Source organism: Hemitrygon akajei, chromosome 30 (genome assembly GCF_048418815.1).
Source record: "Hemitrygon akajei chromosome 30, sHemAka1.3, whole genome shotgun sequence".
NCBI lineage: Eukaryota > Metazoa > Chordata > Chondrichthyes > Myliobatiformes > Dasyatidae > Hemitrygon > Hemitrygon akajei.
This window is the reverse complement of record NC_133153.1, coordinates 35,421,369-35,435,680: the sequence shown is the minus strand read 5'-3', so window position 1 is coordinate 35,435,680 and position 14,312 is coordinate 35,421,369. Positions and strand designations below refer to the sequence as shown.

Genomic DNA, 14,312 nt, shown 5'->3' with positions numbered 1-14,312 from the left:
GTCCATGCTCTCACAAAGACTACCTTCTTCCTTCCATAGATACTGCCTGGCCTGCTGAGTTCCTCCAGCACTGTGTATGTGTGTTGCTTGGATTTCCAGCATCTGCAGATTTTCTCTTGTTTGTGACTGGACTACCTTGTTATTTCTCATTTTGGCTGTATTTATTTAGTAATTCATAACAATTTTATGTCTTTGCACTGTACTGCCGCTGCAAAGCAACAAATTTCATGACATATAATACGTCAGTGATAATAAACCTCATTCTGATTCCGATATGGTTCCTCAACATTATGAAAGCCATCCAGCGTAGCCTCAAAGATTTAAATGGGGTCACTCAGCTTTATTAAAACCAGTTTGCTTACTATATTACTTTTAATTAATTTTGATTTCATTTCTATCATTGACTGTGTTTATTATTTTGGTTAAGAAAATAATTTGGCCTGTCCCCTAAAACCCTCACTAATTTTTATAGGTGCACCGTAGAAAGCATTCTTCTAGGGTGCATCACAACCTGGTATGGAAGTTGTCCTGTCTAAGACCAGAAGAAGCTGCAGAAGATCGTGAACATAGCCCAGCACATCACACAAACCAATCTTCCATCCTTGGACTCACTTTACACCGCACGCTGTCAGAGCAGTGCTGCCAGGATAATCAAGGACACGACCCACCCAGCCAACACACTTTTTGTCCCTCTTCCCTCCGGGAGACGGTTCAGGAGCTTGAAGATTCATATGGCCAGATTTAGGAACAGCTTCTTTCCAACTGTGATAAGACTGCTGAACAGATCCTGACCCGGATCTGGGCCGTACCTTCCAAATATCCGGACCTGACTTGCACTACCTTACTTTCCCTTTTCTAATTTCTAATTATGATTTATAATTTAAAATTTTAATATATTTACTTCGATTTGTACTCCACGGAGCATGAAGCACAGAATCAAATATCGCTCTGATGATTGTACGGTCTAGTATCAATTGTTTGGTGACAATAAAGTATTATATATTTTTTAAATATTATTTTTCTTATTATTTTTCTCACTTACAAATTTATTCTCAGTTTCTCACCTCTTGGTGTGCTCTGGTTCAGTGTGAGGTCAGACCGGTAGAACTTCTCAGGAAAACTAATCATCCCGAGGAAAATTTCATTGACTTGAAATACGAATTTTGCTTTTCTCCTCGTATGTCAGCATTTTGTGTTACACTATCCCAGCTGGTCCTCTCTTAGTCACATCCGGCCTTGCAGTTGGACAACCCTTTTGGTCCAGTGTTGAAGATTCAAGTCCATCCAGTTTTTATTTGTTGGAACATACAGTGAAGTGCGCAGTTTGCTTTAACAACCGAGGGGACGTTGCAGGGATCCTTTAAGTGTTGTCATGCATTCTGGCACCAGCAGTGCTGATCCTCTTGGTCACTGTCATTTCTGAACTACAATATTTCTGCCTTACAATTTCAGTGTTGAAATCAAAATTTGTCATGAACTCCAACCTGCTCATTTTCAAACTCTTGCCATTTCCTTCCTTTGACAACCACTGGCTTTCACAATTTTAAGGAAGTATTACTAGAGGATTACTCAATTTACCTCATCTCCTACTCGACCATCACAATTTGTGAGGCCCCTTGCTCTGTCAGACCTTTGCACTTTCCATAGTTACAAAACTGTAAAGAGCTCATCACAAGACCTGGCCTTATATAACTTGCACACTCGCTTTGGAGCATCACAGAGTGAATGGTGTTGGGGCATCACTTGAAGGGAGGGACTTGCAGACGAGGAAAGTGTGCGGCAAGAGTAGGTGGAGTTGGGGGGAAGAGGAGTGCATGGGGAGGGGAGGGAAGGAGCGGGCAGAAGGGGAGGAGGATAATGTAGGGAGGAAGAGGTGCAGGCAGAAGGGGGGAACGAACAGGCAGAAAGGGGAGGAGGCTGGTGAAGGGAGGGGAAGGTGCAGGCATTGGGGGGAAGAGGCAAGTGAAGGAGGGGATGTGGGTGAAGGGAGGGGAGGAGGTGGGCGAAGGGAGGGGGAGGAGGCAGGTGAAGGGAGGGGGAGGAGGGGGTGAAAGGAGGGGGAGGAGCTGAGTGAAAGGAGGGGAGGAGGTGGGTGAAGGGAGGGGAGGAGGCAGGTGAAAGGAGGGGGAGGAGGGGGTGAAAGGAACTGAGTGAAGGGAGGGGAGGAGGCGGGTGAAAGGAGGGGAGGAGGTGGACGAAGGGAGGTGGAGGATCAGCTTAAGAAGCAGACTGGAAAAATGGGGGGAGGATGGAAGGAGTGGAGCATTTTCTGTCAGTTGTATTTTCAAAATCCTTTCAAAGAGTTCAATACACTGGAACAACAAGAAACACCAACTATCTCTCTCTTTCTCAGAATTAAAGTGATACTAAGTACAGAGGATATGGTACTTTAAACGATATTGCAATTGTAAACCTACACAATAAGATGCCTCAACCTATTGTATTTCTGTGGCTTGCAACTCTCTGAACTTTCACCAACTTGTGGGCTGTGCTGCAGAACATTTGCTGGAATGCCAGTGCTCTGTTCAAAACTTATTAAAAACGTTAAAATAATTTCCTGCTGATGCTTCTCCTTAGTGCTACAGCCATGACTGCGAAAACAGATCTTGGGTGGGCATTTAAAAAAAAGTCTGCAAATCAGAAAAATGTGCCTTGCGCACATGTAGAAGTAACAGTTGGGTCTGATATTCACTTGGAATTTCTGGGCACTCTTTACTGAAAGTTTACGACTACAGGAAAACACAGTGGATGCTATAAATCTGAAATAACTAGCAGAAATTTCTTGGAAACACTCAGCAAGTAAGACAACATCAGTGATGGCAGAAAACAGTTGACATTTCAGGTCAATGTCAGTAAACAGCGCTCTGTATTGTAAAACATTAATTTTGATCTATTTCCACTCATTTAATGTCCATCCAGAGACAAACTGCTGTTAATCAGATGACAAGCAGATGGAAATCTTGAGTACCATACACAAAATGCTGGAGGAACTCGGCATGGTAGTCATTACCTATGGGAGCATCTCGGCCTGATACGTCAATTTTCCTCCATTGATGTATTTATTTTTATGTAGCAATACAACATGGAATAGGTCTTGTTGGCCCTTCATATCGTGCTGCCCAGTAGCTTTGCTAATAGATTTACTTTGCCTTGTAAGAAATGGCACCAGAGGGAGGTGATGGACAGGGGAGGAGAGGAGGGCTAAGAGGGGAGCCAGAATGGGCTTTGGAGAATGAGAGAAGGGGGAGAGGGGATAAATTACCAGAAGTTAGAGATATCAATGTTCATATCATCAGGCTGGAGGGTACACATATGGAGTATGCTTCTCCAAATGAATAAGTGCTTAAATTTATTGAGAACAGCTTTATGTAATTATCTAGAATTATATCCCAAATAGGCTCTTCAAGCCACGACACCCAGCAACCCCCAATTTAATCACGGGACAATTCACAATGACCAATTAACCTACTAACTGGTGTCTTTGGACTGTTGGAGCAAACCGGAGCACCCGGAGGAAACCCATAGGGAGGACAGACTGTACAGGAGGATGCTGGGACCGAACTCTGAACTCTGACGCCCCAAGCTGTAGTAGGGTCCTGCTAACTGCTACACAACCATAGTGCAGGCATGCACAATGATCAGACATCCACTGGAACTTCACAGCCAGTTTCATCATTTTCTGGTTTCCTTCACTAAGAGGATCAAATCTCATTTCTGTACAGAATAACCAGTGGTAGGTTGTCTTAGATGCTCATCTGTAACTGAGCCCTGATGAAGGCTCTTGGCCCGAAACATTGACTGTTAATACTCCTTCATAGATGCTGCCTGACCTGCTGAGTACTGAGGCATTTTTGTGTATTGCTCTGGATCTCCAACCTGCAGAGTTACTTGTTTGTATCTGAAACTAGTCTTTGAATCTATTCACAAATATGAGAAAATCTGCAGATGCTGGAAGTCCGAGCAACATGCACGAAATGCTGGAGGAACCATTTACACCACCATTTTGTGCATGCCGCTTAGGGTCTATTGATATGGTATAAAGGGCTTAGAAGAATGATGGGGGATCTCATTGAAACCTAACAAATATTGAAAAGCCTCGACAGAGTGGATGTGCAGAGGATTTTCCAGTAGTGGGGGAGTCTCGGACTGGAAAGCGCAACCTCAGAATACAAGGATGTCCTTCTAGTACGGAGACGAGGAGAAATTTCTTTAGCCAGAGGGTTGGTGTTGAATCAGTGGAAATCATTGCCACAGGCAGCCAAACCATCAGGAGAAGACAGGAGAATGGGGTTGAGAGGGATATTAAATCAGCCATGATGGAATGGTGCAGCAGATTCGATGGGCTGAATGACCTAATTCTGCTCCTATGTTTTATGGTCTAAGGGTCTCACTCTCCTCCTCCATTGGGTGGAGACCGAAGCAAAGTTGTTTCTCTGCTTGACAGACTCATGGTTTGTAAAACCCTTTAGAAGTCGACCAGTGCTTCGATCAGAAACATGGAACTGAGAGCTGCGCAAAACTCCAGGACAAATCAGACACGAAGATGGCCTTGGCACAGAAAGACAGAAGTTTCACTTACACATTTCAAAATCTGATTTCAGACTGAGAATCACTGCTACAAAAACAACCCACTTGTCCACCTCACGGACCTCATAAAAGACCAGGCAAAGACGGCCTGATTTGCTGGTGTATATTTAGATAAGATAAAGTTAGCTTTAGTTTTAACACGCACACCGAAACGTACAGTGAAATGCATTGTTTGCATCAAATTAAATTGTGCTGGGCTGCCTGAAAGTGCTGCCATGCTTCCAGCAGCAATATAGCATGGCCACAACTTACTAACCCTAACCTGTAAGTCTTTGGAATGTGGAGTAGCCAGAGGAAATCCATGAAAATACAAACTCCTTATAGGCAGTGGCGGGAAGCGACCCCCAATCTTGCAGCCGATGTTGTAAAGCATTGCAATGTGGCTCTGCTGTGCCACCCGTTGACTGGACTAGACGACTTGCTAGAATTTGAGGATACTGGGAGCCAGTTCATATTGGTGTCACGGGATACAGTATGAAGTACACCCTTCCAGCCCTTTGAGCTATGCCACTCAGCAATCCCCCGATTCAATCCTCGCTTTACAGGACAATTTACAATGACCAATTAACCTACCAGCGGGTATGTCTTTGGAATGTGGGAGGAAACTGGAGCACCCGGAGGAAACCTGCATGCTTACAGGAAGGATGTACAAACTTTTTACAGATGGCATCTGAATTGAATTCTGAATTTCCTTTCTAGTTTTGCTTCTCATTGACAATTCAATAGCTTTATGATCACCATTACCAATACTACCATCATATCTTTCAGCTAAGTTTAAATTCCGTAACTGCTGTGGTGTGATGTGAACTGATGACTCTACGATCACCAATCCAAACCTTAGGACCACTTTCCCCCTGAGTTAATCACCATGCCAAAACTATACCCTTAAGGTGCATTTCTTGAGAGGCGTATTTTCATTTTTAAAATAAAAAATGTACGGAATTCCAACAAAACTTCCACTGTAATGAAACAATCCAAAATAAAATTCAAAACATAACCAACACTGATTAGACCAAACATACGTCAAGAGCATTGAATACAGCACAGTGGGTCAATGGTGGAGATTTGTGGTTGTATTTAAGTCTCTGCTATTTCTGACTCACAAGCTAATAAAGCCAACTCCATCCAATTCAAAGTTTCACAAACATCCTGGACTGCCTCAAAATCTGGCAGGTTCTTACAACTATGCCACCAGGATTCAGGACTTCTTCAAAAGGCAATCCAACATGAAGGACCCTCACTATCCAGGGCATGCCCTCTCCTCATTACTACCATCAGAGATGAGGTACCAACGCCTAAAAATGCACACTCAATGTTTTCGGAACAACTTATTCCCCTCTGCCATCAGATTTCTGAATGATCCATGAATCTGTGAATGCTAACTCAGTATTTTGCTCTGCTTTTGCGCTTTTAATAGTGTATTCTTGTTGTAATTTATAGTAATTTGTACGTATTGCATTGTACTGCTGCCACAAAACAACAACCTTCATGACTTGTGTCAGAAGATAATAAACACAAAGGACGTTGGAAATCCAGAGTGACACATACAAAATGCTGGAGGGACTCAGTAGATCAAGCAGCATCTATGGAGAGGAATAAATAGTCTGTGTTTTAGGCCAAGATCCTTCATCAGGACTGTGATAATAAACCTGATCTGATTCATATTTATTTCTCCAGATATAAATACTGTGCTTCCAAAGATATTCAAGCCCAAGTCGAAAACCAGCCTTTCCCTTCTTTTAATTAATGCCCCTTTCCCAATTATTATTCAGCTTATTCAGTTTGATGTGTGTTGTCTCTGCACTGGCCAGTTTACCATCTCCACAATGTCATTTCTGTAGCCTTCTTCTTTCACGCTGATATTTTGTCCATATTATTTACGGTTAGAATCAAAGTTAAACGGCATGAAAACAGGCCCCTCAGCCCAACTCATCGATACTGACTAAAGTGTCCCCCCCTGAGCTCGTCCTATACAGCCCACATCCACTAACCCTTTCCTATACATGTGTGGCAGACATGCCAGAGCAAGTACGATGCTAATATCCAGGCAATGATAGTTTAGAGTGTTGTCGAGAGAGGTCTTTGAAGACCTTTACTTTCCTTTGCACAGCATGATGCCAGACCCACTTGAAATACCAAGACAAGGTAAAGATGAAGAATTCTGGGGTGACACTATCAGTCAGTTAATTTTCTCATTCTAAAGTATTATTTATTAGCTTTTAACATGTAGATTCCATTGGTTATCAATATCTGTATTATCAGAGCGAGAATGTCAACATCCACAAAGTTACTGATTTGATCAATACTTGTATCCAACTGCTCAATTTCTGTATAAAAATGTTATTTCTTTGTTCAGACTTTAGAACAGTTTGGTGACGGGTCAGGCTGTTCTTGTACACAAGTAAATAAAGTATGATTATGGAACAAATGCAAGCTTTTGTTGTCTAGTTAATCGGCAACAACACATGTACCTGTCCAAGTGTCTTTTCAACATTGTAACTGGGCCTGTCTCTACCACTTCCTTAGGCAGCTTATTTCATTTAACTATTTAAGATATTTCCTCTCTCATCTTGCAAAGACATTAGTGTTTTTAGATATGATGTGGTGCTCAGGATAAATTCACAGCCCTCACGGAAAGAAGTACAGCCCACCCAAAGTCAATCTTCTTTTGTTCACCTTTTCTATCCCTTTCTCAATCCCCAACCCCTCATTACCAAGAACCATCACCCTAGTACATTTGCTTCTATCTGTCCATCATCCCCCTCTTATCCGGTTCCAACTATTGCCTTTCAGCCTCTGCCTCAACCCACACGCAGCCCAAACTGCACAAAGAAGTTTTTTCTTCTTCTTATATTTGCATCCATCACCTATCAGCCTCTGTCTCATCACTTTCCCCTCATCTCCACCATCTGTCAGTCATCACTCCCTTATCTGATTCTAAATATCACCTACTATCAGCCTGCCTCATCTTCCTCACCCCATCCTTACTTCTTTATACCCGTTCCCATCCTTCTAAAGATCTCAGTCCTGATGTAGCATCTTGACCCAAAACATTGACCACATCTTAGACTCCATAGATGCTGTTTGACCCTCTGCTCTCTTGGCAGCTAATCTTTCACTCTGCACATTTAGCATGTTGACGGCATCAACACAAATTTGAAAAATGCAGGGAAAGAAAATTGCAAACATTAGAGATTCTGCAGATGCTGGAAATCCAGAGCAACAACCCAACATGTTGGAGGAACTTAGCAGGTCAATTTAGCTGCAAAGATAGGGGTGTTTTGGGCTGAGACCATCATCAGGTCTGGTAAGGACAGGAGAAGAAGCCAGGATGAGAATGTGGGGAGAGGAGTACAAAGTGAAGCCAGATGAGGGGGAAGTAGGGTAGGTGAGGGAGAGGGTATGAGGTGGTAGGAGAGGAGAGTGGATCCTGGGAGAAGAAGGAGGAGGGATGTCAGGGAGAAGAGATTGGCAGGTGAGGAGAAGAGAAGGGGCAAGAGGGGAGCCAGAATGGGGAAAGAAAAATGTTGGGAAGGGATGATCAAAAACAGACAAAATTGCATAGTTGGAGTAAATTTGCCAATTGCCACAATAGGTCTCTGGCAGATGCAATCTCAATGGCTCTTCACATGGCCTTAGATTGCCTGGACAATACAAACACCTACATCAGGATGCTGTTCATCGACTGTAGCTCAGCATTTAACACCACCATCCCCACAGCCCTGATCGATAAGCTACAGAACCTGGACCTCTGTACCTCCCTCTGTAATTGGATCCTCGACTTCCTAATCAGAAGACCACAATCTATGCAGATTGGTGATAACATCTCCTCCATGCTGACAATCAACACTGGTGCACCTCAGGGGTGTGTGCTTAGCCCACTGCTCTACTCCTCCTATACCCATAACTGTGTGGCTAGGCATTGCTCAAATACCATCTATAAATTTGCTGATCATACAACCATCGTTGGTAGAATCTCAGATGGAGATGAGAGGGCGTACAAGAGCAAGATATACCAGCTAGATAAGTGGTGTTACAGAAATAACCTTCTATGCAACGTCAGTAAGATGAAAGAGCTGATTGTGGACTTCAGGAAGGATAAGACAAAGGAACACATACCAATCCTCATAGAGGGATCAAAAGTGGAGAGAGTGAGCAGTTTTAAGTTCCTGGGTGTCAAGATCTCTGAGGACCTAACCTGGACTCTACATTTCGATACAGCTATAAGAAAGCAAGACAGCAGCTATAGTTCATTAGGAGTTTGAAGAGATTTGGTTTGTCAACAAGAAAAAATCAGAAACTTTTATAGATGTACTGTGGAGAGCATTCTGACAGGGCTGCATCATTGTCTTGTATGGGAAGGCTATTGCACAAGACTAAAAGAAGCTACAGAAAGTCATAAAATTAGTCAGCTCCATCTTGGGTACTAGCCTCTGTAGTATCTGAGACATCTTCGAAGAGCAGTGCCTCCGATGCGACGTCCATTATTAAGGACGCCCATCGCCCATGCCCTTTTCTCACTGTTACCATCAGGTAGGAGGTACAGAAGCCTGAAGGTACACACTCAGCAATTCAGGAACAGCTTCTTCCCCTCTGCCATCTGATTCCTAAATGGATATTGAACCCAGGAACACCACATCACATTTTTTTAATATGCATTAATTCTGTTCTTGCACTACTTTTAATCTATTTAATAGACATATATATACTTATTGTAATTTATTTATTTTCTTTCTTTCTATATTTACCATGTATTGCAATGTACTGCTGCTGCTAAGTTATCAAATCTCACGACGCACACCGGTGATTATAAACCTGATCCTAATTCTGAGGCGTGCTGCTGTTTTGGGGATAGAAATGGAAGACCAACATAAAACTTCATCCAAGTCCTTAGCAGCAGTGCTGGGACTTGACAAACTCTAATTTTTGGGCATGAAATGAGATTCTAGTGATCAAATAATGCTGAATGCAGTCAATAAAAATATTAGCACTGCTTTTCCAAGAGAACAACTTAACACAGGAAAAAATGTAAGTGGAGGAAAGAGGGGGTAATGGATAGAGCGAGAGAAGTGCCAGAAGTGAAAACTGTGGGCCCACAATCTCAGAAAAAGGCATCATTACTGTTAGCCTATGCTTGACATTAACAAGAGTTCAGGAGTGTGACAGAGCAGAACTGTTACCCAACTATTACACATCTTTTTTTATTCTTTTAAAGGGTTTAAAATATATCCTGCTCCAACCGTAAGTGGCATAGACTCGTAAGAAAGAAACTACAACTACACATTGCGGTGCTGATGGTGGAGGTCACTGCAGTGGTCAGGTGGGGGGGGGGGGGGTTTGGACTGAGAGAGGACAAAGAGTGGGTGTAAAATAAGGCACCATTCCATTTCAAAACCGCCTTAACTTGCAGTTCCTAAGTCACCACTGATTTGATTCTCCTTTATTCTATCTGGGCTCCATCTGTTTAGTCCTTTCAGTACACTCTTCTCTGCTTCTTTGATAACATGGACAAAAGCAGCTGTACAAATTTCACTGCCTTCTCCATCTCAGCACTTGCGCACAGAAAAAAAACTTTGCTCTCTAGGGCACACACTCAGTTAGTTAGGTACACCGGTTTGTTAAAACAAATATCTAATCATCCAATCATGTAGCAGCAATTCAATGCATAAAAACTTGCAGATTATCATCAAAAGGTTCAATTGTTGTTGGGATGAACTATGTGACTTTGACCATGGAAAGATTGTTGTTACCAGACAATGTGATTTGAGTATCTCAGAAACTGCTCATCTCCTAGGAATTTTATGCCCAATATTTCTAGATCTTACAGAGAATGGTGTGAAAAACAAAAAAAAATCCAGTGAGCGGCAGTTCTGTGGGTGAAAATGCCTTGTTAGTGAGAGAGGTCAGAGGAGAATGGCCAGACTGGTTCAAGCTGACAGGAAGGCGACAGTAACTCGAATATCCTCCGATACCTAATAGTGGACAATGAGTATCTATCCAAATGGTTGAATTCACAGAAATACCCATCCAGAAATATGCTCTCCTTTATGCTCTGATCAATTAGTTCACTAAGTGTACCGGTACCACAACAATGTGACTGTTTGCTGATAAAAACAAAAACTGCTGAGATCTATAATGAGCTCAAACAATATTAAACACAGAAAATAGAAAAAATATTTAGTAGTCAGAACCAAGGTGTGATATTTGTTGGACACAAGTATCCTGTAAATTGAGCCATTTGTTGTTGGATTAGTGGGAAGAATAAAAAAGCCACGAAACCTTAAACGCGTAGATGCTGCCTGAACTACTGAGCTCCTCCTTTATTTTATATTTAGAGATACAGTACACGATAGATTCTTCCATTGCAACTAGCCGCACCATCCAGCAGCCCTATTTAACATTAGCCTAACCACAAGGCAATTTACAATGACCGACTAACCTACTAACTGGTACATCTTTAGACTGTGGGAGGGAACTAGAGCAACCAGAGGAAAGCCACACGTTTATGGGGAGGACGTAACATCATCTTACAGACGGCGGAGTTCTTGCAAGCATTTACAGGAAAATAAAGAAATACAATAGAATTGTTGAAAAATTACACATGAACAAAGACCGACAAACAACCAATGTGTGATCTATGTACTCAGATGACAAAGACAATGAGAAATGGGTCTGTTAACATGATGTATCACTCAATAACTAAATAACCCTTACACCTCCCCTAATTCTTGATTCCAATCCCCTTTCCCAGAAACAACCCCACAACAGGCAGTGTGGACCCAATCTGCTTAACGTTCATAAGATAAGTTATTCTTACTTGGAATTGACTGCTTGAACTTCCTTTACCCAAACCTCAAGACATGCTTAATGACAGTTAAGGGTTAAAGCCTATGCCACAAACTCAACAGCCTTTTTCATGTAGACTGTCTGAATGTAATCAATCAGCTTTATTAAAAGTCACAAAATCTCTGGCACTAAATGTGTCTCAGCTGGAAGGGGCTGATTAGGCTCAGGTTTTTGAAGCTGTATTCAGGGTCTTGTGTGGAAAAGAGGATGATACCCCACGGGGATTTATACTTATTCTCCACTTATGCCACACATTAGAAGTTAAAGCTTAACAATAAGGATATAAAAAGAATGAGTAAGAGCAGTGTCCTGTGTCATACAGAATACTTGGAGACATAGCACACAGTTCAACATACGGGAACAATAGACAATGGACATGTACATGTTTATCATGTCAGAGTGTCTTTTTGCGGTTAGCACATAGAGCAAATGACTTTAGCAACCAGGTTCAAGTATGAACTGTTGATTAAATCTAAGATGCAGCTCTGAACAATGGGTTCCTTAGAACCGTGGCCCACAGTTAAATGTAAGAACAGACAATGCTGATTTAAAATGTGTTTTTTGGGTGTCTGTAGATCAAAGCAAGCATCGCAAATATGGAATTGTCCTGAATTGACCTTTGATCCTTAGCATATAAAATGTCGTGCAGTGTCGTGTCAAGCAGGCCTCTTGCTTCAAAGAGGGTCTCAATTATGACACCTGTTGTGTCTCATTTTATCATATAAAGAGACTGCTTCACATCTACCAGTACTTCTCTCTGGCGAATTTGTTCATGCAACCACAGTCAAGAGTGAGAGTTGTGTACAACTGGTGAGAATATTTGTCAGTGGATCCAGACCTCTGGTGTCTTTCCTCCTTCCTTTTCTCCAATGGTCCACTCTCCTTTCCAATCAGATTTCTTCTGCTTCAGCTCTTCAACTTTTCCCACTTATCACCTCCCAGCTTCTCACTTTATTCCCCCCCCCCCTCTCCCACCCACCTATCTTCCCTGTCACTTGGCTTCACCTATCACCTTTCTTCCCCTCCTTTTTATTCTGGTTTCTTTCTCTGTTCTTCCTAGACTTGACGAAAGGTCTTGGCCTGAAACACTCTTTATTCCCCTCCAGAGATGCTGCCTGACCTGCTGAGTTCCTCCAGCATTTTGTGTGTTTGACCCAGACGTGAATCCTAATCAGATTATGCTCCTTTTCACAACAACACATTCATTTAACATCTTTAACATTAAGACTTACAGCAGTGGTGCTCCACACTACATGAGCTTAAATACAGTATGAGACGTTTTCTAAGGAGCATAGCAAGCAGAGAGAAGTTCAGGAAGACAGTTCTTGCACTTCAGGCTAAAACTAGAATAGACATAGATGACATGATAAAAATGCCTCAAGGAAGGCGCCATCCATCATTAAAGACCTCTACCATTCAGACTTGCTCTCTTCTCATTTCTAACATCAGGGAGAAGGTACAAGATCCTGTTAGCACACACTCAACATTTGAGGAACAGCTTCTCCATCTCTACCATCAAATTTCTGCATGGTCCATGAACCCAAGAAAACCGCCTTATTGTTTCTGCTCTCTTCCCCCAGCTTATTATTTTATATACTGTATATCTCTTATTGTAACATAGATATATTTTACGCATCACACTGTACTGCTCCCGTAAGACAACAAATTCTGCAACAGAGGTCAGTGATTATACACCCGATTCTGAAAACTGGGATGAGCGTGGGGACAGAATTGGAGGAGTGGGTGAGACCAGACTCAGAATGAGAACAGTTACATTACAATCTAAGGGGAAAATGCAGTCATTCCTGGACATTGTATGAAGTTATTACACAATTTAAACTTAACAGCGACAGCACTGAAAATTGTGCCGGAGTAGAGCGTTTGTACGTCCATGGATGAAGTTTCAAAAGCATTATGTGAAAAAACACTTCTCACAACAAGAGTTAAGCAAACTTCCAGCAGGTTACTTACTGTTACAGAGGTATGCCTCTCTGGTAGTAATGTTCTTGTTACACTGGTGACATGGTGGTGCGCCAAATGCTAAAATGGCAGTAAAGACATGTCCATTTATGGTTTTCTTGTCCTTGTCTTTTACTTCCTTCTCTTTTGTTTTCTCTTTCTCCTAAAATGAAAGCGAGGAGATCAATGAGACTGGAATCATTTTATACCCTCAGTGGCCATCTTATCAGGTACACCTGCTTGTTAATGCAAATATCTAATCAGCCAATTATGTGGCAGTAACTCAATGCATAAAAGCATGCAGACATGGTCAAGAGGTTCAGCTGTTGTTTAGACCAAACATCAGAATAGGGAGGAAATGTGATCTGAGGGAATCTGACTCTGGAACGATTGTTGGTGCCAGATGGGGTGGTTGAGTATCTCATCTCCTGGGATTTTCTCACAGATTCTAGAGTAGGGGTTCACAACATTTTTTGTGCCGTGGACCAATACCATTAAGCAAGGGGTCCGGGGACCACTGTTTAGGACCTTGGTCTAGAACAGGGGTGTCAAACTCATTTTAGGTCACGGGCCGGATTGAGCAAAATGCAGCTTCATGCGGACCGGATCAGTCGGACGCGTGCGAACGCAGCTTTCGTTGCCTCCGTTTTTTCAGCCTGCTCTCATGTGTCTCAGTCTCTGCTATAACTACAAAGTGTTTCACTTTACAAAGTCCGTTTCTTATGAAGAAGACTGCCGAGCAAGACTGCCGAATAAACACTAAAAACCCTGAAAACCTGGTACCTGAATAAACTCAGCATTAGCCATATCATACGCCATAGGCGCTTCGATTACTGGGGCCAGCTTTAATAGTAATTAGATATTATCTCGCAGGCCAAAGATAATTCCACCGCGGGCCGGATTTGGCCCGCGGGCCTTGA

The 14,312-nt window shown here is 42.4% G+C and overlaps 1 protein-coding gene across 7 annotated transcripts in view; it reads right to left on the bottom strand.

Annotated features, from left to right (window-relative positions):
- akap13 (A-kinase anchoring protein 13) overlaps positions 1-14,312 on the bottom strand; it is a 554,439-nt gene that overhangs the window by 96,644 nt on the left and 443,483 nt on the right. For all 7 annotated transcript variants that reach the window (XM_073032598.1, XM_073032600.1, XM_073032601.1 and 4 more), the window contains one exon: positions 13,405-13,555. In XM_073032598.1, coding sequence (XP_072888699.1) covers positions 13,405-13,555 — 151 coding nt within the window. The remainder of the gene's footprint in view (positions 1-13,404; positions 13,556-14,312) is intronic.